Source organism: Bos taurus, chromosome 1, assembly GCF_002263795.3.
Source record: "Bos taurus isolate L1 Dominette 01449 registration number 42190680 breed Hereford chromosome 1, ARS-UCD2.0, whole genome shotgun sequence".
Taxonomy (NCBI): domain Eukaryota; kingdom Metazoa; phylum Chordata; class Mammalia; order Artiodactyla; family Bovidae; genus Bos; species Bos taurus.
The window spans coordinates 118222565-118247285 of record NC_037328.1 but is presented as its reverse complement, the minus strand read 5'-3'; the positions used below and the strand labels follow the sequence as shown (position 1 = coordinate 118247285).

The window sequence follows — 24721 nt, the reverse complement described above, 5'->3', positions numbered from 1 at the left end:
TATAAATGAGATGAAAACTTTTAGATAAACTCTATTAAAAATTATATTTTTAATAGAATAATCTATTATTATAATCTAAAATAATCTCTTAGGATTGGGGTAACTTAAATTTATAGAGTTACACTAAACTAAGTAATAGAAGTTTATTAAATAGCTAGGTCATTTCCAAATAAAATAAGATTTTAAAACATTAATTACTGAACATTAACTTCCTCTTACAGAAAGCTTTTCTTACAGAAAAACTAAAGAGATTTTAAACTAGTAATAAATATATAATGTATAATGTATATAAATATGGTTACATATATTTATATATATAATAAATATATAATATGATATATATTCACCAATCTATAAAATGCTAATATACAAGACACTTCATATTTGCTAAAGTAAAATACATATTTTTAATAAAAAGATATACGAAATGGCAAATAAAATGATGAACACAAAAGTATAAAAAAGGTTTATGACAAATGAAGGAGAATTTTATGACAAATGGATGTAACTCATTGCTCTGAACTTTGTTCCTGTTCCTTCTTACATGTCTCGATCAATACAAATTCTTCTTTTATATGGGCCACACCTCTCTAAGCTAAAACTACACAACATGTTATAACTGATCTGATAGCTTACTTTACAATAATGAGAACACCTAATTCTATAAAAACAGACAGTGGCCCTGCCTATATTTCTAAATAATTCAAACAATTTTTACATGCATCCTGTATTAAACAGATTACAAACATTCCTATAATCCACAAACACAAGACATAATTAAACGAACACATTACACACTAAAACTACAAATAAAAATTAAATAAGGGGAAATACACAGGAACACTTTGATCTTCCTAATCCAGAGCAAACTTTACTAGATTCTAATGCAGTATATTCTTTAAGCCTATAACTATTGTTAATATAGCTTTTTTCTGTTTCCATTCTGTAAGATTCTTAAAACAAAATAACATCAACTTCAGTGCCTGTTTCACAATACAAAACAAAAACAACATAAAAAGACACCATTTGCCAATTAAGTTATTTGTTTCTAAGAGTATCAAAAGTGCAAAATATTCACCTTCTTTTCAGGTCTGTCTTGAAAGTATAATCATCTTCCTTAACACATTGAACAGAGAGATTCAACAGCTGCCAGGCTGTGTTTCCTTTCCAGGGACAAGGTCAGGTATTTGGATGTGAGCAGCATTTTATTTGTCAATTTGTTCTGCATCAGCTTTTCAGTAATTTCACTTTGGAAAAAATGTTTGAGTGTTTGCTCCTAATCCTTTGCCCCAAATAACACAAACCACTTAAAACATAGTCAGATCCCATTTCTTTTTATATCAGGAAAAATGTATGTACTGAATGAGGAGGAAATCAACCCATTAATTCAAAACCACAGCTAAATACCAGTCCCCAAACAGATCTCTAGATGATTTTTTTTGGACTGAAATATTTCCTAGGAATGTTTTCATCGTTACCGCTTTCCTTTCTTTCTATAACTATTGTTAATATAGCTTTATGTTTTAAATTTTTAAAAACTTACTGCAAGGAGATATTTTGACAAAAGCAGAAAAACATTTAGAGACATTGAAAGATCTCTCTCTTCCTTTGCCCATTTGGTGTCAAGACAGGTTAACTAATCAGTGGAAATCTAAGAAACTAATCTTACAGGGAAAAGGGTATGCTTCTGTTTCTCCAGATGGATCCAATGAACTCACATGGCTTCCTCTTTGGAATATTCAATCTAAGAGGGCCCCCAACATTCAAACTAGAGATGAAACAACAAAAACTCCAGGAGGAAGAAATTCCAGTACAAGCCATGGCAGCTTTAAAAATTTCCAAAAAACACCGCACTCGACGTCATCGACCTTATAATCTCCCTACTTGAGGACAGATAAAAATCCTTACTAATCAAGCTGAAAATCTGATTTCTCAACAGGGAATGCCTCAAAATCCTGAAAATATTTTTTTATTTTTTCACTATGCTTGCTTTGCTTGCTTTTGCTTCCCCCGCTCAGGCTGACTTGATTGATCACACTTATTGGGCTTATATACCTAACCCCCCTTTTTTATTGTAGGTTATAAAATGGACAGATATAGGACCAATTGTATCCACTAATGACTCAACACATATGCCCCCTCCTTGGAACTTGGAGGGGCCCTCTCATCCTGAGAAAGAAGGAAAACTAATTAATATTTCTCTAGGCTGTGAAATCCTTCCTTTATGCATGGGCCCAGCAAAATTATATATTAATGTTAGTTGACAAACATGGGCTTTCATCCTGCCTCCAAAGAGGACTTTCGGACGCTGCTTGGATTATTTACTGCCCTTTCTTTGTCCATGAACCATGTTTATACTACTGAAACTTTAGGGAAAGAGTTAAGGAAAGATCAAAGAACACTATGCAAAGGATTTACTAATAAGAACTTTAAATATATTCCTTTTCATTGGGACAAATGTCAGGCCAAATCAGGAAAATTAATGTTTATGGATAATCATAGAGTTGTCACTGGGGACCCCATGGTATGTGGTTATCTAACTGCTCAGATGATATTAACAACACTGTGTGTGATTATGTTACCCAAGTAGCATGGAAGGTTACTAATACTGCAATGGAGCATTACCATGACAGAGGACTTCTTGGGTGGCTTGACGGTGGAATGGCCCCCCCTCGTCCTCGAATCGTCCTTGATAAACAGATTGGGCCTAAACAATGGGAATCTGGAAACTTGCTGTGAACACCGAAGAACTTAGGACTTGGACTGGACATTTCACAGGGACCAATCGTGGTCATAGAAACTATTTGTTATAATCAATCATATTTCATACAAACTTGTGTTCCACTTCCTTTTGTTATAGCTATAGGAAATTTACAATTCAGTAAGACTTTACGTTCTGTAACTTGCATAAATTGTAAATTATATACTTGTCTTAACTCCTCTACTTCCTTGAGAAATGACTCTCTTTTGATTCTTTGATCTCATTATAATCTGTGGTTACCAATAAATCTCCAGCGGTCCTGGGAAGAAGGTCCCATGGCTGGACTTGCTTCCCGAGTTACTTACTAAATTGCTCCGGCGATCTAAACGGTTCATTGGATGACTGATTTTTGGCATTTTGGGATTAATAGCTATTTGCACCACTGCTGCCATCACTGGCATTACTTTATAAACCTCAATTCAAACACATAATTTTATCCAAAATTGGACTAAAGATGCTCATACTATGTGGGCCACTCAGTTTCAGATAGATGAGAATATTCAACATGAAATACAGGAACTAAAAACAGTCATCAAATGGGTTGGAGATCAATTAATAGAAGTACAAAAACGTGATGCTAAAATGTGATTGGAATTCTACTCAATTTTGTGTTACTCCTGTTCATTTCAATAATAGTGCCTACAACTGGGAACAAATCAAATTTCATTTACAAAACATACATGATAATGCCTCTCTGAATGTACAATTATTACAAAAAGAAATTTTTGAAACCTTTTCTAAAAATCTGTCCTCTTCCACTAATTTGAAAACTTTAGCTGAACAACTAGCTGATCAATTATCTGGGCTAGACCCATGCGGATGGTTTCAAAGCATTACTTACAGCATCAGGTCTGGAACTGTAATTTTGGTGATTGTCTTGACAATTATATTTGTCATCTACCATTGCCTTCATGCAAAGATTATTAAAAGTAAACAAACTCTAATGGTCAGAACTCTTTTTACAAATTTTAAATAAATAAGGGGGAACTGTCGGGGAGTGTTTAACAGGAGGATTCCTACGTGCTGTTTCTCACAACTCCTTTGTTTCTTTTCAAGTGGAGCAGCACGCTGCTCCCAGGAACTGAGGTCATTGTGTGAGACAGGCTTGAATCTCCTTTAGTAAACATTCTCTTTAAGACAAAACTGCTTAGTCTCGATCCCCTTTCTTGAGATATGGATTGTCTCCTGACCTTGTGACCATTATTAATCCCTTGTTCCCTTGGTAACGGTTGCTGTATGTTTGGTTTTCTCATCTTTATCATTGTCGTAAGAAACTTCTTGCACCACAGCCTATATATACTCACAGAAAGATCATTAAAGCACCTTTGCTCCATCAGTGCTTGGGTCCCCGTGTCTTTCTTTCTTTCTTTCTCTCTCTCCCCGGCTAATTCTCTGAGCGTAGAAACCTGTCCTGCTCACTCTCCTGCCCGGGCTTCTAAGACCCTCTTGAGAAGGCGCCCTATGCCTTCACCCCCTCGAGAGGGGGTGCCTTCGAGAGCAATGCAAGCCCTGTGTCAAGGGCTTAATTGGTTCTCTGTGTAAACCAGGGAATATCAGCCTCTTTCTCTATTTCACTTTCTTATCGTCGACTCCAGACCACCAGGTTCTGGTCCATTAAAGGATCCCAACAGTATTGTAGCTATTCTAATAGATGTGTAGTGGTATCTCATACAAAAATTGTTGAGCAGCTTTAATATGCTTATTTGTACTTGCTATCTGTCTATCTTCTTTGATGAGATCTTTTAGTCATTTTTTAATTGGGTTTTATACCTGACTGAATGTTTGTGTCCCTCCACAATTCAGGTTAAAGTCACAATACCCAGTGTGATGCTATAGGTGGGCCCTTTGGGAAGTGATTAGGTCATGAAGAGACACAGGAGAAATGATATCTCTTTCATCTGAGGATACAGCAAGAGGGCAGCCATATGCAAATCAGAAAGAGGGTGATCACCAGAATGAAACTGGCGAGCCCCTTAATCTTGGATTTCCTAGCCTTCAGAACGATGCGAAGTAAATGTTGTTTACAGCCCCCAGTCTATGGTTTGTTACGGCAGCCCAAATTGACCAAGACAGGTTGTTTTCTTATTTGGGTTTTAAGAGTTCTTTGTACATTTCATATAACAAGCCTTTATCAGATATGTATTTTGCAAACATTTTTGCCCAGGGTGTGACTTGTCTCTTCACTCTAACAGTGTCTTCCTCAAAGAAGAAGTTTTAACCTTGATGAAGTCTCTCCTGTTGGTTTTTTCTTTCATAGTTCATTCTTTTGGTGTTGTACCTAAAAACTCACTATCAGATTCAAGGTGGGCTAGATTTTCTATGTAATCTTCCACAAATTTTACAGTTTTGCCTTTTCTGTTTAGGTTTGTGCTCTATTTTGAGTTATTTTGGGGAATGGTATAACATCTGTGTCCAGATTCTTTTTTTTTAACAGATCTTGTTATTCTGGTAAGTATGTATATAAAATAAAACATGTCATTTTAACCATCTTTAAGGGTACAGTTCAGTGGTTTTAATTATATTCACAGTATTTTTGCAGCCGTCACCACTATCTATTTCTAAAATTTTCTAATCACTCTAGAAACTCTGTACCTCTTGAACAACTACTTCCTATTCCTACCTCCCAACAGTCTCTGGTAACCTCTAATCTACTTTCTGTCACTGTGGATTTGCCTGTTCTAAATATTTCATATACATGGAATCATACAGTATTTGTCCTTTTGTGTCTGGCTCATCTTATGTTTTCAAGGATTATTCATGGTGTAGGATATATCAGAACTTCATTGTTTTTTATCAGTTCAGTCGCTTAGTCATGTCCAACTCTTTGTGACCCCATGGACTGACTGCAGCACGCCAGGCTTCCCTGTCCACCAACTCCCAGAGCTTGCTCAGACTCACGTCCATCGAGTTGGTGATGCCATCCAACCATCTCATCCTCTGTCGTCCCCTTCTCCTTTTGCCTTCAATCTTTCCCAGCATCAGGGTCTTCTCAAATGAGTTAATTCTTCACATCAGGTGGCCATAGTACTGGAGCTTCAACTTCAGCATCAGTCCTTCCAATGAATATTCAGGACTGATTTCCTTTAGGATTGACTGGTTAGATCTCCTTGCAGTCCAAGGGACTCTCAAGAGTCTTCTCCAACACCACAGTTCAAAAGCATCAATTCTTCGGCGCTCAGCTTTCTTCACAGTCCAACTCTAACATCCATACATGACCACTGGAAAAACCAGAGCCTTGACTAGACGGACCTTTGTTGGCAAAGTAATGTCTCTGTTTTCAATATGTTAACTAGGTTGGTCATAACTTTCCTTCCAAGGAGTAAGCGTCATTTCATGGCTGCAGTCACCATCTGCAGTGATTTTGGAGCCCAAAAAAATAAAGTCTGACACTGTTTCCACTGTTTCCCCATCTATTTCCCATGAAGTGATGGGACCGGATGCCATGATCTTCGTTTTCTGAACGTTGAGTTTTAAGCCAACCTTTTTACTCTCCTCTTTCACCTTCAAGAGGCTTTTGAGTTCCTCTTCACTTTCTGCCATAAGGGTGGTGTCATCTGCATATCTGAGGTTATTGATATTTCTCCCGGCAATCTTGATTCCAGCTTGTGCTTCTTCCAGCCCAGTGTTTCTCATGATGTACTCTGCATATATACTAAAGTTTGTGTTGGTAAAATGATATATCTCAGAATTTGTTTTAAATACTTCAGGAAAAAAAGCAGAGGAAGGTAGATCTAGCAAGAAGAGAGGCTGAAACTCAGTGATGGTGCATGAGGTGGTATAATGGTATTTGTCGTGTCCGACTCTGTGACCCCATGGACTATAGCCTGCTAGGCTCCTCTGTCCATGGGATTTTCCAGGCAAGAATATGGGAGTGGGGTTGCCATTTTTTTCTCCAGGGCATCTTCCCCAACCCAGGGATCAAACCTGCATCTTTTGCATTGGCAGGCAGATTCTTTACCACTGTGCCACCTGGAAGCCTGGTATAATGGTATACCATTATACTCTTGTGTATGTTTGAAACTTTTCTAATTTAAAAAAAGTAGAGAAAGTAACTAGCTGTCACTAGCTCTTATGTTTAAAAGGAAAGCCGATATAAGTCAGTGAGGAATGTTCATCATTTTCTTGCTGCAGGAATCATTCCATTTTAGGAATTATAGACAGCTCTAAAATGCCACTGAAATCACAAGTCCTTTCCTTTCCTATAGCTGGTTCCTAGCCTTCCTTCTACCACAGATAAACTTTATTAGTTGGAGGGGTAGGGGTTTATAAGTAATGTATCAGTAAGTTGTTCTTATGAACCCCATAGCAGTGAGGAAGTTAGCAGTTAACTTTTAGAAGATCAGCAAAATCAGCAAAATGTTACAGTGGAAAGAATACAGGATATGGAACCAAAAGACCTGATTCTTAGTGATTAGCTCTGTGGCTTTGAGCCCTTAACCTCCCTCTCTGGTAATACTTGCTGAAAGTAACTCACTAAGATTTGAGAAGTAACGTAAAACCTTGTCTTTTCAAATACAAATTATTATAGACCCAAACTAAGCAAGTCTAGTATCATGCTAGCCATAAAGTCTATACAGTTTCATAGGCCAGCTTAGATACTCAGGATGCCTTAACTTCTGAAGAAAAAGAAATCTGGAGTTGCTATATAGCAGTGTCTCCTTTGTGTCCTACTAGATTATTTCTTACAGTTAGACTCTTGAGTTTTTTTTTTTCAGTACTCTGTTATGGGAAACGCTTTCACCTATATATTGCCTCACTTGGCTTATTATCCATGATCTGTAGTTTGACTTTTTATTTAAAGATGTTTTCCCCAAAATGGTATTAGCAAATTTTCATAGGCTGATCATCCTCAAAGACGCATTTTAGTAATTTAACAAATGTTTATTAGTTTCTTGGTGGCTATGCTCTGAAAGAAGCAATTAATTATTTTATAAAGTTAGTTTACAGTCTCTGCCCTCAAAAAAAAAAAAAAAAAAAGGTTATGGCTCAGAAAGTCTCAACATTTTTCTGCTTCCCTAAAATTGACATATGCAACTCCCTGCCACCAGTAACTTCTCTTCTATGCCATGTTTTTCAGTGCTGGGTGGGTGTAGGTGGGGTCGGGATCAGGAACACTGTTGTAGTCAGTCGTCAGTATTTTGAGTCCTCTTCTTCTGTAAAGTGGGACTCTCCTTTGCTGCCGTTTATTCTCTGGTTCACTGCTTGCTTAAAAAATAGCACACATTTGATCTATGGGCTTTATATCAGGTGATGATCTTCTTAGCCCTTGCCTGTTTCTGGTGAGCTATTTCCTGGTGACTTCCATACTTGTATATCCCACCTTTCTCTTGAGCACTAGTTCCATATATCCAGTTAACTAACAGACATCTGTGCCTGGATATACAGTCAAGTTCAGTATGCTCAGAACTATTTTTCCTTTTGCATTTAGTCAACATTTGTTTGACCAGCGACTGTGCTTGGTGTTAGAGATAGCAGCTTACTGTCTGTAACTATATACAATAAGAGAACCTCTATAGTTTATTCTGAGAATCATTTTTAAAATTTCTTATTTATTTATGGCTGCTCTGAGTCTTCATTGCTGTGTTCAGGCTTTCTCTAGTTGCAACAAGTGGGGGCTACTCTTTCTGCGGTGCACAGGCTTCTCACTGCAGTGACTTCTCTTGTTGTCACTCTACTTTCAGAGATCAGAGCAAACCCGTATTGTATGTCTTATATTACAATAAAGTGTGTGGTCAAGGAAGAGTAGATACTCTGTCTTTGCAGAGATATTATCAATACATTTTGACACACTGTAGTCTAAATAAGCTACACACATACTGTTCAGGCTATAGTTAGTCTTTAGTAGTAGTTTCATTATTTTAGGACAAAACATAGTCACAGAATATTAACCACTTCCTTAACATTTAGAATTAATTTACCAATTCTTATATTAAAAAAAAATTACCTGCTTGTATGCAGTTAATTTTCTCCCAGCCCCTGTCTTGTTCCTTTTATATGTTGTATCTTAATAATGTCAAATAAAACACTTAAAAGTTGTTGAATTTCTGTTAAATGAAAATAGCCATCATGCAAGATTACATGTGTTATCTTCAATTTACCCTTTCTTTTTTATTACCCATATCTAGGCTCCTAATGCAATGAGTTAGTTGTTCTTCCAAAATGATTATTGGGATCTGATAATTTCTTTCTTTTGGTCACTTTATCATGCAAGCCAACATCAGTTTATTGCTTGATTTTTGAAAGGACTAAACATTAGGTCAGTTTAACCATTTCTAGGCTGACCTGTACATCCCAGGCGCAGGTCCCTTCAGCACCCTTATGAAGAATTTTTAAGATGCTGTTTCATACATCAATTATTCCTCTGCTTGAAAGATTTCAGTTGGCCTCTACTGCCTAAGAGATGCCAAGATCAAGGCTTCATCTCGGTGTTAAAAACTTTCAGAATTTGACTCCACCAAACTCTTCCACCTTTACTTCCCACTGCTTTTTATTTCTGGCTTTGCATAACTTTGATCTTGCCATGTTTCCATGTTTATTTCTTCAACTGTTCCTTTCCCAGTCCTGTCTTTTCCTCCTTCGTTTTTTTGAATTCAGTTTACCTGTAAGACTGGACCCTTAGTGCCTCTCTAAGCACTCTTCTCTAGTGTCTCTTGGTACAGTGAACTCCTCTTTTCGGGGATGTCTTTTGTCTATCAGCAGACACGGTGTTGAGTGTTGCCACTGGGCAAGCAGAGTATTCCTTATGTGCTTTGTTGCATATTGTCTTCTGTTGTCTTGAGAGTTGGCGGGAATATTCAGCATGGAAGTAGGAAGACAGGTCACTTTAACTCTATCAGCCAGGCTCTATACAGAATTTACCTACATTATTAGCTTTTTGTGCTTAGATCTATCTGATTAGGTCCTCTGATAAGAGTTTCAGGTAGAAATCAGGATTTTCTGGGAATAGCTTATGTAGTTACTTGTACATTCTTCCAGCAGATACTTACTGAGTGATTTTACTGTGTGCTAGGCACTGTTCTGGGTGGGAGTGAAACAGCAGTAAATAAAATGGAAAAAAAAAAAACCCTCATGCCTCTGTGGAACTTTGTGGGGGCAAAAAGACAAGTTAAAGCAGTAAAGTCACATGGCAAGATGTGCAATAAAGAAAAACAAATGAGCGACAGGGCATGGGGCAGGATGCTATTTTAGATAAGACAGGGAAGACCTCTCTGAGAAGGACACCCTGCAAGAGATCCAAATGAAGGGAGAGAATAAACAGAGGGGGCAAGAGAGAGGGGAGAACAGTGGAGGCAGAGAAGGAACAGCAAGTTCAGGGGCCTTGAGGCAACAGTGTGTTTGATATAATCAAGGAAGAGTAAAAAGAACATGTGACTAGACTATATACAGTGGCTTAGAGCGTGAGTGGTTAGAGATGAGATCAGAGAGATGCATGGGGAGCTAGGTCACACCATAGTGAAGGACTTGTGATTTTATTGTGGTAAAACCTGGATGGGTTTTGAGCAGAAGAACGCCATGCTAAGATTACTGTGGAAAAGGAACCCTCACACTGGTGATTGGGGAACAGACTAGAGGTGAGCAGTGGAGCGGGAGAGCCCATGTGCCAGGTCTAGGCGAGAGATAGGTGCTTGTTAACCATCCCTCAGGACATGAACAAAGGCTCTGTGGCATATATTACTCTGAGTATGTGTTTTGGGAGCCTACTGTCTACTGGGCACAGTATTAAACACTAGGGTGAGGAAAAGACATAGTCTGTCTCCTAAGTTAAGAATCTACAACCAGAGTTCAGTCCAACCAATGCTGGTAGGTATGTTTTCCTTGTTGAACTATTTTAAAGGAAAATGCTCTGAATTTACTCTTAAAAACAAATCTGAAAAGGGAATATCCTCAATTCCTCGAATACTTTTTATAATGGCCACAAAGCAATAAAATAATGAGGTTCCAAGTCAGGTAGAAGCTACTGTAATGGCTGTGGCTCCTCAGCGATCACTGTTTTCCTGAGTTACTTGAAAATGAACTGTTTTATTATTTTAGGCCCAAGGTCTGCACTGTAGTCTTGAGACAGACTGAAGGGGATTGAGAGAGTTGGTCAGGTTGATTTATAGCATGGCACTGTTGACCTTATCATTTGTCTGTAGATGTGATTGCTATAGACAACCATACCTTCAGTCTATTAACTAACTTCTCACTGAACAAGTCAGTGTTGTTTATACCAAATGAATTAAGCAGTATTAAATTGGATTGGGATGGACACTACACCCAATTAAAATATTGATAATTTTCTATTTTAATCTTACATAATATACCTATTATATAGTATAAAAGCAAACTATGCACCTTGCATAATTGATCTCATTTAGTTCTCAGAGCAGCACAATTAGAAAAGTATTGTCATGACAATTTAATAGAAAAAGAAAATGAGACTCAGAAGTGTCAAGTAAATTACCTGAGTGTGCATAGCTAGGTAAGTAGCAGGCTTTTGACTACAACATTACAATTATAAATACTACCCAAGCCTGTCTTTCCTTTTCAATCACTACCACTTCAAAATGAAATAAATTGCCTTCTAGCTTTAATCCACCTCTTCCCTTTCTCTAATCTTTCCCCAACCCCTAGCTGTATTTACCCTCACCAACTCAATTCACTATGTCAAAGAGACAGAATATTTTTGAGAAAAAACTAATTTCCTAATAGTTCAAGTCTACCAGCATACTCATTTTATCATATTCTCCATTAACAAAGTAGATTACCTGTTTATATTTCTGCCTTTATAACCTGTCTTGTCCTTTGTTCACATTTCTTTTGGGATCTCAGTGTTTTCTTACCAAACTTGTACATCCTTTTTAGGAGGAAATTTTATGTATGATTTTTTTGTAGTCATTTTTACTACACTGAGAGTTGTAATAAAAAGTAGCTCAATCTGGTCAGCAGGCAGAAGTCATCTAGAAGGAATTCTGCTTTAAGCAAAAATAATGTGTCCTGTTGCTTCCTCCACTTTAAGCTTCAGATATACCTGAGGCTGCTCAAATTTTTCATTTAATTCCTTGAGGAGAGTGAAAAAGTTGGCTTAAAACTCAACATTCAGAAAACTAAGATCATGGCATCTGGTCCCATCACTTCATGGCAAATAGATGGGTAAAGAGTGGGAACAGTGGCTGACTATTTTTGGGGGGGCTCCAAAATCACTGCAGATGGTGATTGCAGCCATGAAATTAAAAGATGCTTACTCCTTGGAAGGAAAGTTATGACCAACTTAGACAGCATATTAAAAAGCAGAGACATTACTTTGCCAACAAAGGTCCATCTAGTCAAGGCTATGATTTTTCCAGTGGTCATGGATGGATGTGAGAGTTAGACCATAAAGAAAGCTGAGCTCCAGAGAATTGATGCTTTTGAACTGTGGTGTTGGAGAAGACTCTTGAGTCCCTTGGACTGCAGGGAGATCCAACCAGTCCATCCTAAAGGAGATCAGTCCTGGGTGTTCATTGGAAGGACTGATGTTGAAGCTGAAACTCCCAATATTTTGGCCACCTGATGCGAAGAGCTGACTCATTTGAAAAGACCCTGATGTTGGGAAAGATTGAGGGCAGGAGGAGAAGGGAACAACAGAGGATGAGATGGTTAGATGGCATCCCCGATTCAATGGACATGAGTATGGGTAAACCCTGGGAGTTGGTGATGGACAGGGAGGCCTGGCTTGCTGCAGTTCATGGGCTTGCAAAGAGTCGGACACGACTGAGCGACTGAACTGAACTGAAGGAAAAGAAAAATAATTATTGGATTAGAACACTGAAGTATTTGAGTTTGCTGAACTTGACTGGAAGGGTGTTGTCCATCTTGATTTCCTAGTCGCCTTAAAAGTAGTAATGAAAAAAAAAAAAAGAAACCTTTAGTACTTAATACAAAGAAGTGCTTTTTAAGTACTACAAAGTCTGGCACAATATTTACCATTCTAAAATCTCTTTTAACTTTGAATTTTCACTTTAGGATAATGGCAAATCTGTAAATCTGTATGCGCCTGTTTCGAAATATCTTGGGTGCAACTATAGTTAATCTGCATAATGTAATCAAGTTAGAACCAATAAACACTAATACAGAATGGCTATTTAAAATATAGGGAAAAGTTAGGTTTGGGGGAAAAATAATTACACAAAGTGGAGTTTGGTCAAAGCTAATACTAGTGCCTACGCCTGGATTTAAGTTTCTTGTATGGATTTGTTTATGGTCTGTGGATATGTGTGCTCAGTCAGCCAGTCGTGTCCAAATCTTTGCAATCCAATAGACTGTAGCCCGCCAGGCTCCTCAGTCCTTGTAATTTTCCAGGAAAGAATACTGGAGTGGGTTGCCATTTTCTGCTCCAGGGGATCTTTGTGATCCAGGGATCAAATCCATGTCTCTTGCGTCAACAGGTGGATTCTTTACCACTGCACCACCTGGAAAGCTTTATGGTCTCTAAGACAATGATTTTTATTCTTACTAATTAATTAATGAAGTAATTCACTAATACATTTCCCCCAAAAGAACTTGCCCACAAAATACTCTTTCCTTCAACAGAGTCATTTGATTGTTTGCTTGTTGTGTTTGACCCTTGATTAAAATTGTAGAATATGGCTACTATTTTGTAGCATCCTTGAAAGATTTGTAATAATATGAAACCATGGAAGACAAGACCAAAAATCTTTATTCCCTCTCCATGTATTGCAATCTGAAAAAAATTCTCTGGTTTATGAATTGGAAACATTTTAATTTCTAGCAAGTGGCTGCTTAAGATTATTTCTTAACTCCTTTTACACTGTGAATCAAAGGGGATTATTTAAATGTGAAACTCAAAGCACATGTGCTACAAGACAATACAGCATAATGTCAGACCATGCATGGACTTTGGAGTCTGACAGACCTGGGCTGAAATTCTAGATCATCCATTTATTGGCTGTGTGACCTAGTACAAGTTACCTCTCCACAATCCCTTTATGTGTAAATGTGACTAAAAACCTACTTCATAAGATGGGTGGAGGGATTTAAATCAGGATGTGACAAATGCTTGTAACAGTGCCTGGCACATAGCGACAGCTCAGCAAATGGCAGCAATTACTATGAAAACACAACAACCCCTTAAATAATAATCATAAGTAAAATATTAGTGTCATCTGTCTTCAGTCATTAAACATTTATGATGGAAAAAATAAAATTGCCAAAATCTTGAAGCAGCTTAACAGTATATAACTTTATAAATATGACTCTTGCATTTCCTTCCCAGTAAACGTAAGTTTGAGCCAGTTGTATTTTTGTTTTAGAATATTTTGGTCATCAAGACATTTAACATCTAAAGTAAAAAGAGTTATATTTGTTCTGCATATTACTGTACTCTAATGGTTTTGACAAAGCATACATGGATGTTAGAAAAAAAACCCTAATTACTGCAGTTTTTCATAGTTGTGATGCAACTATATTTGAAACATGAAAGGAAGTTAGAATACTTATGTGGGTTCATCACTCTAGTAAGTCATAGTACCAAACCTTGAAGTCCTAAAAGAACTGTTACAGGTTTAGAATATAGTAGAAACATTCAGGTGGTAAGAATTCACAGAAGAACTATACAAAAAAGATCTTCATGGCCCAGATAACCATGATGCTATGATCACTCACCTAGAGCCAGACGTTCTGGAATGTGAAGTCAAGTGAGCCGTAGGAAGTATCACTATCAACAAAGCTAGTGGAGGTGAAGGAATTCCAGCTGAGCTGTTTCAGATCCACATAGATGATGCTGTGAAAGAGCTGCACTCAATATGCCAGCAAATTTGGAAAACTCAGCAGTGGCCACAGGACTGGAAAAGGTCAGTTTTCATTCCAATCCCAAAGAAAGGCAGTGCCAAAGAATGCTCAAACTACCACACAATTGCACTCATCTCACACACTAGTAAAGTAATGCTCAACATTCTCCAAGCCAGGCTTCAACAGTACGTGAACCATGAACTTCCAGATATTCAAACTGGATTTAGAAAAGGCAGAGGAACCAGAGATCAAATTGCCAACATCCGTTAGATCATAGAAAAAGCAAGAGAGTCCCAGAAAAACCTCTACTTCTGGTTTACTGACTATGCCAAAGCCTTTGACTATGTGAATCACAACAAACTGTGGAAAATTCTGAAAGAGATGGGAATACCAGACCTCCTGACCTGCCTCCTGAGAAATCTGTATGCAGGTCAAGAAGCAACAGATAGAACCGGACATAGAACAATGGACTGGTTCCAAATTGGGAAAGGAGTACGTCAAGGCTGTATATTGTCACCCTGCTTATATTCAGAGTACATCATGTGAAATGCCAGGCTGGATGAAGCACAAGCTGGAATCAGGATTGCTGGGAGAAATATCAATAACCTCAGATATGCTGATGATACCACCCTTACGGCAGAAAGCAAAGAACTAAAGAGCCTCTTGATGAAAGTAAAAGAGGAGAGTGAAAACCTGGTTTAAAACTCAACATTCAGAAAACTAAGATCATGGCATTCAGTCCCATCACTTCATGGCAAATAAATGGGGAAACAATGAAAACAGTGACAGACTTTACTTTCTTGGGCTCCAAAATCACTGCAGATGGTGACTGCAGCCATGAAATTAAAAGATGCTTGCTGCTTGGAAGGAAAGTTATGACCAACCTAGACAGCATATTAAAAAGCAGAGACATTACTTTGCCAACAGAGGTCCATCAAGTCACAGCTATGGTTTTTCCAGTGGTCATGTATGGAGGTGAGAGTTGGATTATAAAGTTGAGCGCCGGAGAATTGATGCTTTTGAACTGTGGTGTTGGAGAAGACTCTTGAGAGTTCCTTGGACTGCAAGGAGATCAAACCAGTCAATCTTAACGGAAATCAGTCCCAACTATTCATTGGAAGGACTGATACTGAAGCTCCAATAATTTGGCCACCTGATGGGAAGAACTCACTCATTGAAAAAGATTACGACGTTGGGAAAGATTGAAGGCAGGAGGAGAAGGGGACTACAAAGGATGAGAAGGTTGGATGGCATCACTGTATTGATGGACATGCGTTTGAGCAAGCTCTGAGAGTTGGTGATGGACAGGAAAGCCTGGCGTGCTGTAGTCCATGGGGTTGCAAAGAGTCAGACATGACTGAGTGACTGAAAAGCACTGTTCATGTTTATGTTAGAGGAATCTGTAACATTTAGGAAATATAGGAAATATTTGCCAACAAACAAAAAAAGAATTTGGCATTTGGAAGTGTTTCATAGACACTTGTAATCAAACCCACAGAAATTAGCAACTTGAGGCTGTGGACAGGTAAAACGTCTGTAAAGGTTAGTCAGCACTCTCATTCATTTACAGTATTGTGGGGACAAGATCATCTTAAATCTTCCTGTCTTGGTGTCCTTCATCTTTGTCGCTTGTTCAGAAATGTTTATGCTGAGTAACATTTAAATGTTTAAAATATTGATTTAGCTATTTCTAGCACATGTAACGGAGAAGGCAATGGCACCCCACTCCAGTACTCTTGCCTGGGAAATCCCATGGATGGAGGAGTCTGGTAGGCTGCAGTCCATGGGGTCGCACAGAGTCGGACACGACTGACGCGACTTAGCAGCAGCAGCAGCAGCAGCACATGTAAAGGCTTCCCTGGTAGCTCGGTTGGTAAGGAATCCACCTGCAATGCAGTAAACCCAGGTTCAGTTCCTGGGTGGGGAAGATTCCCTGGAGGGGACATGGCAACCCACTGCAGTATTCTTGCCTGGAAAATCCCAAGGACAGAGGAGCCTGGCAGGCTACAGTCCATGGGGTTGCCAAGAGTTGAACATGACTTAGTGACTAAACCATCACCAGTACATACAAAATAATAATAGCCTTTTATTAGTTATTGTCTTGATTTTGAAGCAGCCAACTTCCTTATAAATTTCATTATTCACTATTGTCCTCAAAAATACCTCTTCAGTTGACATTGTGGTTTCCTGAGTTTCCTGCATCAATTGATGCATTTTCTGTAACCATAAAGACTGGTTACCACATACCATGTTTCATAACAAATGAAAAATCCTTGTTTTCCCTTAATAGTCTTTCAACTAAGCATTTAAGGCAGTCGCCATGGGAGCTGTCTCCCTACCCCATTAGTGTGTGAAGGAGGCAAATCCCTGAGATGTAAAGGATGAAAAAGTGGGTTTTATATTTGAAGTTTTAAGTTACCAATATTTTCCCTTTATAGCTTAATCACTGAAGTTTCCTAATCATGTTTAGAAGGATGAAGCTTTTCAGAGATTGACAAAATGCAGTGTTATATTTTATAGCAGATCACAAAACAGTGGGGCAGTATTTAACTTTTTAAATTTTTTCTTATATTTATGAAGACATCCTTATTTTTTATTACTCTGTTTAACTGCCTTTGAAGTGAAATTGCTCAGTCATGTCTGACTCTCGGCAACCCCATGGACTGTAGCCTGCCAGACTCCTCTGTCCATGGAATTCTCCAGCCAAGAATACTGGAGTGGGTAGCCTGTCCCTTCTCCAGGGGATCTTCCCAACCTGGGGATTGAACTGGGGTGTCCTGCACTGTAGGTGGATTCTTTACCAGCTGAACTAACTGGGAAGCCCTAACTGTCTTTAATCCAACCTTAAAAGTAAATATTTGTTCCTTTGCTCAGGGTTTAAATATAATCAGGAATAATTCTTAAGGAAATCTGGCTTATGAAATATTTTATCCAGTTTTTCTTATGTTCACATTTCTTAGGAACAGGTATGGAGGAGGGGAAAACAAAAGATAAGATTTATTTATTTAAATTTGCTAGAAAGAGCTGCCATTGTTTTCTTTACTGGCAAAGCAGGGAATGAGTGGCAAGGCATTTTCTTTGTAAGATCAGTAAGTTTTGATTTGAAGCTCATGGATTCAATGCTTTATCTTCCCTGGACATATTATTTAAAATATATATTCTTTTCTCATGAAAATGGTATGTGTTAAGCCCTGAACATTCATTCTCTTTGAGGAAACCTATTCTAGCTGACTTAAGGTGGACTAGTTTGTTATAAAATTGAACAGTTAAGGTTTGCATCAATTTTTGTATGTGACTATATTATTTCAAATAAACTTATTTTTTTTCAAATAAACTTATTTTTTGACTGAGGTATATTTATAGTATCATATAACTGTCAGGTGTACAATATAGGACTCACTTTTTAAAGGTTATACTCCATTTATAGTTATTTTAAAATACTGGCTATATCCTCTGTGCTATACAGAACATTCTTGTAGCTTATTTATTTTATACCTAGTAGTTTGTACCTCTTAATACCCCTTTCACTCCTCCCCTTCCCTCTCCCCACTGATAACCGTTAGTTTGTTCTGTGTATCCATGACTCTGTTTCTTTTTTGTTACATTTATTAGTTTATTTTTTAGATTCCATATACAAGTATATCACACGGTATTTGTCTTTCTCTGACGTAGTTCCTAAGCATATCTTCCAGGTCCACCCGTGTTGTTGCAAATGGCAAAATTTCATTCTTTTTTATAACTGAGTGGTATCTCATTGTGTATATATGTACACTATGGAATATATACACACTGTATAGATATACACACACACATAATGGAATATATATACTACATCTTTATCCATCGATCTGTTGATGCACCAGTTGCTTATCTTGGCTATTGTAAATGCTGCTGCTGTGAACATGGGGTGTGCTGTCTTTTTGAATTAATGTTGCTTTCTTCGGATGTATACACAGGAGTGGAACACTTCTGGATCATATGGTAGGTCTGTTTTGTTTGAGGAATCTCTATACTGTCTTCCACAGTGGCTGTACCAGCTTACATTCACACCAGCAGTGTACAAGGGTTCCCTTTTCTCCCCATCCTTGCCAGTAATTTTGGTCTTTTTGATGATAGCCATTCTAAAAGGTGTGAAGTGATATCTTATTGTGGTTTTCATTTGAACGTCTCTGATGTTTAGTGATGTTGGTATCTGTATGTCTTTTTTGGAAAAATATCTGTTTAGGTCTTACTTTGTTTTGATGTGAGCTGTTTATATACTTTGGATATCAACCCCGTATAAATCAAATCATTTCCAAGTATTTTCTCCCATTCAGTAGTTGTCTTTTCATTTTATTGACAACTAGTTCATTTTTAAGTTATCTTTGTTCAAGACTGAAAGAAGGCCAGTGTGACTGAAGTGTGACTGAATGGGGATAGAGTGATGTGAGATGACCAATCTGTACATTAGATCATATTCAGCTATATGAAGGCCATGACAAAGCGCTCAGATTTTATTCTAAGTGAGATGGGGGACTGTTTTTAAAATATCACTTTTGCTGCTATGGAGAAAAACCATATAGGACAGGAAAAGAAGAGGCTCTTCTAGTAATCAAGGCTAATTGATTAGTGTAATTGAGGAATCAGAGAGACCAACTGAAGATGTTTTACAGAAAAAAGAGTATAGGACGTGGTGATGTTGAATCTAAGCTCTAAGGGAAAGAGGCATCAAGGACATGCCCAGGCCCGATAATCAGTGTATGCTACTGCAGTGGCTGCCTTAAGTCTTGTGTGTTTTCTGTTCTAATAGGTCAGTGCCTTTGCTGTATCTGATGATCCAAGGTTTGGGGAAAAACTAGGGAGAAACAGGTTTAGAGGGGAAAATCAAAGTTTTGTCCACTTACGTATTATAACGTATTATAAAATTGATGAGATTTTAACTGTCTTCTTGAAACTTTTCTGAAACATTTAAATAACAATAATATATCCAGATAGAAGTGTTTCCATATGGTCGCACATAACAGACATGAATCTCACCCCTCCTGCAGCCTCTGAACATCTATCCATTAGTGAATTAGCAGTCTTTGAGAAAGCCTGGAGGGGTGTTTATATCAGGTTCTCTCAGCCTTCTCTCTATTGGCATTTTACATGGGAAAATTCTTTGAGGGACTGTCTAGAGCGTTATGGGCTTGCCTGGTGGCTCAGACAGTAAAAAATCTTGCCTGCAGTGCAGGAGACCCAGGTTCAATCCCTGGATCGGGAAGATCCCCTGGAGCAGGAAATGGCAACCTAACTCCAGTATTCTTGCCTGGAGGATCCCATGGACAGAGGAGCCTGGTGGACTGTAGTCCATATGGTCGCAAAGAATAGGACATGACTGGGCGACTAACACTCACTTTCACTACAGCATTATAAGCTATTTAATAGCCTCCCTGATCTACTAGATGACAACAGTACCAACTCCCAATTGTGAATACCAAAGATGTCTCCAGATATCACCGGATATCCCTAGGGGCAAGGGAACAAAATTATCCCCTGGTTGAGAACCACTGGTTTATAAGCAATGGAACTTTCTAGCATGGTGCTGACAATAACAAAACTAACAGCTGTTAGCACTTTTTATAGCCCCTTTATCTCATGCTACCGGAATCATTGGACAAATTGGTTAATTTTTAAAATCTGCTAAGGTTGAAAATTACTTTCAAAAATATATAAATGCCTTTATCTTTAAATATAAAACCACTTAATAATTGTTTGATGTTGGGCCATTATCTTGAATATGAATCCACTGGCTGGATTTCTAAGTTGTCATATAATACATTTTCTACCATTTTTAATTTTGTGTCTTTTAAAATGGGACAGAAATTTGATTGTTTTCCTTTTTGCTTTTTTATTGATATATAACTTTGTCTGTTTTTTAGGTTTCTCACCATACCACATTTAATCACGTTTTGACTGGAGAGGGGTTGGGGGAACACTTTTATTAAGTGTCTACCAAACCTAGCTTTCAAATAAAACCAGAAGTCATATACACTCACAGCTCAAGGGCTGCTGAATACTTAAATTACATAATTACCCCAAGTAGAGCCAAAAGGTTCATTGACCATTGCCACTAGCTCTTTGCTACTAACAGAATCACATGGGGATATCAGAGAGCAGATTCCTAGCCACAGCCTTCCTAAGCCAGTATGCCTACCAGGTCAGTTTTATCAGGTGGAGGCTGGCTAAGAAGTACTGTTTGTGCCAGACACTCTATTTGCATTCTCTTTTAAACCACAACAATCCAAAATCATAGTATGTTAGTATTTTTTTTTGCCTTTGAGAATACTGAAACATAAAGATGGCATCTTGCACATGGTTGGTTAGGTAGGTAATAAATAAAAGTCAGGATGTGATTTACCATTTCATCACACACACCAGGGGGATTAATTCTCTACAGAACACTAGGCTCCCTTCTGGTCAGTGATCACAAATTACACCTTTCAACGTTGACCAGTTATCATCAAACTAAGTACTGTGCCTAGAAAATATGGGTGATCAACATAAATCCATCACTTGAAACACTTGAAAGCATCGATTCCGTATGTCTAGTGTAACCCCGATAAGCTCAGCTGGTGAAGAATCCACCTTCAATGCAGGAAATCCTGGGTCGGGAAGATCCGCTGGGTAAGGGAAAGGCTACCCGCTCCGGTATTCTGGCTTGGAGAATTCTATTCTGTATAGTCCATGGGGTTGCAAAGAGTTGGACATTACTGAGCAACTTTCACTTGCAGGCTAACCCTAATACTACTTACACATTTCTTATTGCTGTGGTGACAGATTTAAAGCCGCAAACTTAATGGCTTAAAACAGTACAAATTATTATTTTAGTTTAGTAGGTTTGAAGTCTGACAGGCCTCACTGAGCTAAAATCAAACACTCTTTTCTGACGGCTCTAGTAGGGGAATCTATTTATTTGGCTTTTCCAGCTTCTAGAGGCCACCATGTTCTTTAGTTTATGATCCTCCTCCCCTCCTGTCTTCAAAGCCAGTAATATTCTCTCTCTCTGACATAGTCACATCTCCCCCTGACTAGAAAAACCTCCTCCTCACACTTTTAGGGACCCTTGTGTACATTAAGCCCACTTGGATAATGCAGGATAACCTTTCTACCTTAGTAAAATGAGGCTTAGAGCTGTGGTACAGCTTCGGACTGGTTCAGTCCTGTTCAGTTATATTAACTGAACCTGTTTTTAATGGGCATTTTCACAAAGTCATAAGACCGAAAGTTTGATTTGTATGAGTAATCAGCATGATTGAATTCCTTAATATATTGGAACTATCCTTAAAGTCCAGGTAAATGGATCTGTGTAATTACAGATAATTATAGATATGTTGGAGTCCTTTAGTATTTTAATAGTTTGAGATAGGTAAAATCAGTCTCACTAAATCTCAAAACAGGTTATAATAGAACCCTGTATTTGTTACAGAATGTATTTGATAAGTGATACTACAGTAACCACATTCAAGATACTGAACAAAAATTTTCATTAAAACTTTCTATTTAGACTTCTCCTTGGAGAAGGTAGTGGCACCCCACTCCAGAACTCTTGCCTGGAAAATCCCATGGACAGAGGAGCCTGGTAGGCTGCAGTCCATGGGGTCGCTAAGAGTTGGACACGACTGAGGGACTTCACTTTCACTTTCATGCATTGGAGAAGGAAATGGCAACCCACTCCAGTGTTCTTACCTGGAGAATCCCAGGGATGGGGGAGCCTGGTGGGCTTCCGTCTATGAGGTCGCACAGAGTCGGACACGACTGAAGTGACTTAGCAGCAGCAGGACTTCTGAATGTGCTTAAATGACTACAGATGTTAAAGGGATTCTTTCAATTGGAACTGTTATTCTTTTCAGTATGCGTTATATTCTTCCCACCTATCTATCCAGACAATGGCTTTATCCTGACATGCTTCCTGATGTGGCTGCCCTGTGTGTGAGATAGGCAATGACTTTGTCTTTTTTTAAAATAAAGGTCGTTAAGTTCAACAGTAAGGAATTAAAAAGGGATCTTTTAATTGATTTTACTATTTCTATCATAGGAGATGAATATGATGTATGTGCCATTTGTTTGGATGAATATGAAGATGGAGACAAACTCAGAATCCTTCCCTGTTCCCATGGTATGAATAATTACATACTGCTTTGAATTTCTACATAATTTATACTTAGGTTCAGTATTAGACAGAAAATAGTTATTAGCACATCATAAGCTCTCATTAAAGGATGAAGATTTATAAAAATTTACAAACTTTTGTCTTGTCCGTATATGATGCATACTGATCAGAACATGAATAACCATGGCAGGAGATTATGTTCTCAATAGAAGTGTACTATCTAAAAGATGTGTATTTTGCTTCAACAGCTTATCACTGCAAGTGTGTAGATCCTTGGCTAACTAAGACCAAAAAAACCTGTCCAGTCTGCAAGCAAAAAGTTGTTCCTTCTCAAGGCGATTCAGACTCTGACACAGATAGTAGTCAAGAAGAAAATGAAGTGTCAGAACACACCCCTTTACTCAGACCTTTGGCTTCTGCCAGCACTCAGTCATTTGGGGCTTTGTCGGAATCCCGCTCACATCAGAACATGACAGAATCTTCAGACTATGAGGAAGATGACAATGATACCGACAGCAGTGATGCAGAAAACGAAATCAATGAACACAGTGTTGTGGTCCAACTGCAGCCTAATGGTGAACGGGATTACAACATAGCAAATACTGTTTGACCTTCAGAGGATATTGGGTTATTTCCTTTTAAAATGTTTATTTAGGCATATAGTTTGATTTTTTTTTTTTTTTGCTCCCTTCAGAGATTTCTGTAGAGATAATTTATTTTTTATTCTACAGGTTAATCGAGATTACTGAAACAGGTTGTTTTGATCTGGTATTTATCTGCAGGAGTGTACTTCATTTCACTAATAATAGACTGGTGCTGTAACTCAAGCATCAAATCGACTCTTTTGGAATGAAACATAGCCAAACATCAAGAGATTCCTCAGTATAGCTTGCAATTAAGACCTAGATCACAGTATGCACACGTTTCATGTTTTTACACACAGGGTCAGTGCTGTGGCCACCGAGCATGAGCTGAGCCAACTCCCATCTCCATAAAGTTACCTAGAGTTGTTGAGCTGGAATATGCTTGTTCTGGTATTTGTCCAAATTGCCATAATTAGCAAGAGGCGACTATCAGCACCACAGAGAAAATCAAAGCTTTTTCCTTTCTATTGCCAAGTAGTCTTACCCTGATAGGAACAGTCAGTACTAGGGCAGTTTGCAAAATGTTTTTATTTTTAAGGCTTTTAATACTATAGTGTCATGTATGAACTTCATTTATCAGCTGAAGTAATGTCTCTGACTTTACTTACTGAATTTCAGTATCCTTAAGGATTCTGTGTGGTGATCAAAACATAAACAAAATGCTGTATAAAAATACCAAACTTCAGTAATTGTTAATACTCAGATTATATACCTCTTAATAAAGAGCATCCTATGCTTATTAGCCCTGCTAAACTGTGTACAGAGGAAACTGTTCAAGTATTGGATTTGAAAATGTTGCTTATGTTTAACAGAACTAATGATGTATTTAAACAATGTATTATGAAAAGCTAAATTACACATTGTTAACTATGTAGAAAATATAGGCTTATATATATATAATCAAAATGCTAAGAATTTTTATATGGCCTTGTATGAAGGGAGTTTGAATGTTAATAAACACGTTTTCCACTTTGTTTGTTCTCCTGTAGTATTACCCACATTAAACTTATTTATATGCAGTGTTTTTTAAAGTTATAATGATTAAGGTAATTTAGGGCAGATAAACACACATTACCTTAGGATTTTATACAAAGTAACCGCTCACAAGCAATTAGGGAATCCCCCCAAAACTGCAGACCAAATCATTCCAACAACAGTGTACATTATGGGACCTTCTTATAATTATGGTACATCTTTAGAGTAAACTGCTGTACAGCCTCAAGAGGGTAAATAGCTAGATTTATCTGTATTAACATGGGAAATTAATAGTGAACAGACATATTAGAGAATAGTTGAGTATACCAGTTAGCCTTCTGTTGTAAAAAAATTTAATACATTTTAAAAAAATGTAACACTATTGAGTGAAATTTCACTTTTTGAACTGCTTTAAAAAAAATTCTTATAAGCAACAACAAA

General features: G+C 37.8%; 1 protein-coding gene and 1 long non-coding RNA gene across 5 annotated transcripts in view; one reads left to right on the top strand and one right to left on the bottom strand.

Moving 5' to 3' along the window:
* The window catches only part of LOC132345841 (uncharacterized), a 34508-nt gene extending 11921 nt beyond the window's left edge, over positions 1–22587 (bottom strand). The window contains exon 1 of the long non-coding RNA XR_009495425.1: positions 1079–22587. This is a non-coding gene — a long non-coding RNA (uncharacterized lncRNA). The remainder of the gene's footprint in view (positions 1–1078) is intronic.
* The window catches only part of RNF13 (ring finger protein 13), a 127077-nt gene extending 102798 nt beyond the window's left edge, over positions 1–24279 (top strand). For all 4 annotated transcript variants that reach the window (XM_015473046.2, NM_001076142.1, XM_059885801.1 and 1 more), the window contains 2 exon segments: positions 22587–22667; positions 22910–24279. In XM_015473046.2, coding sequence (XP_015328532.1) covers positions 22587–22667; positions 22910–23271 — 443 coding nt within the window. In that variant the 3' untranslated portion in view covers positions 23272–24279.
* Positions 24280–24721: the final 442 nt, after the last annotated feature.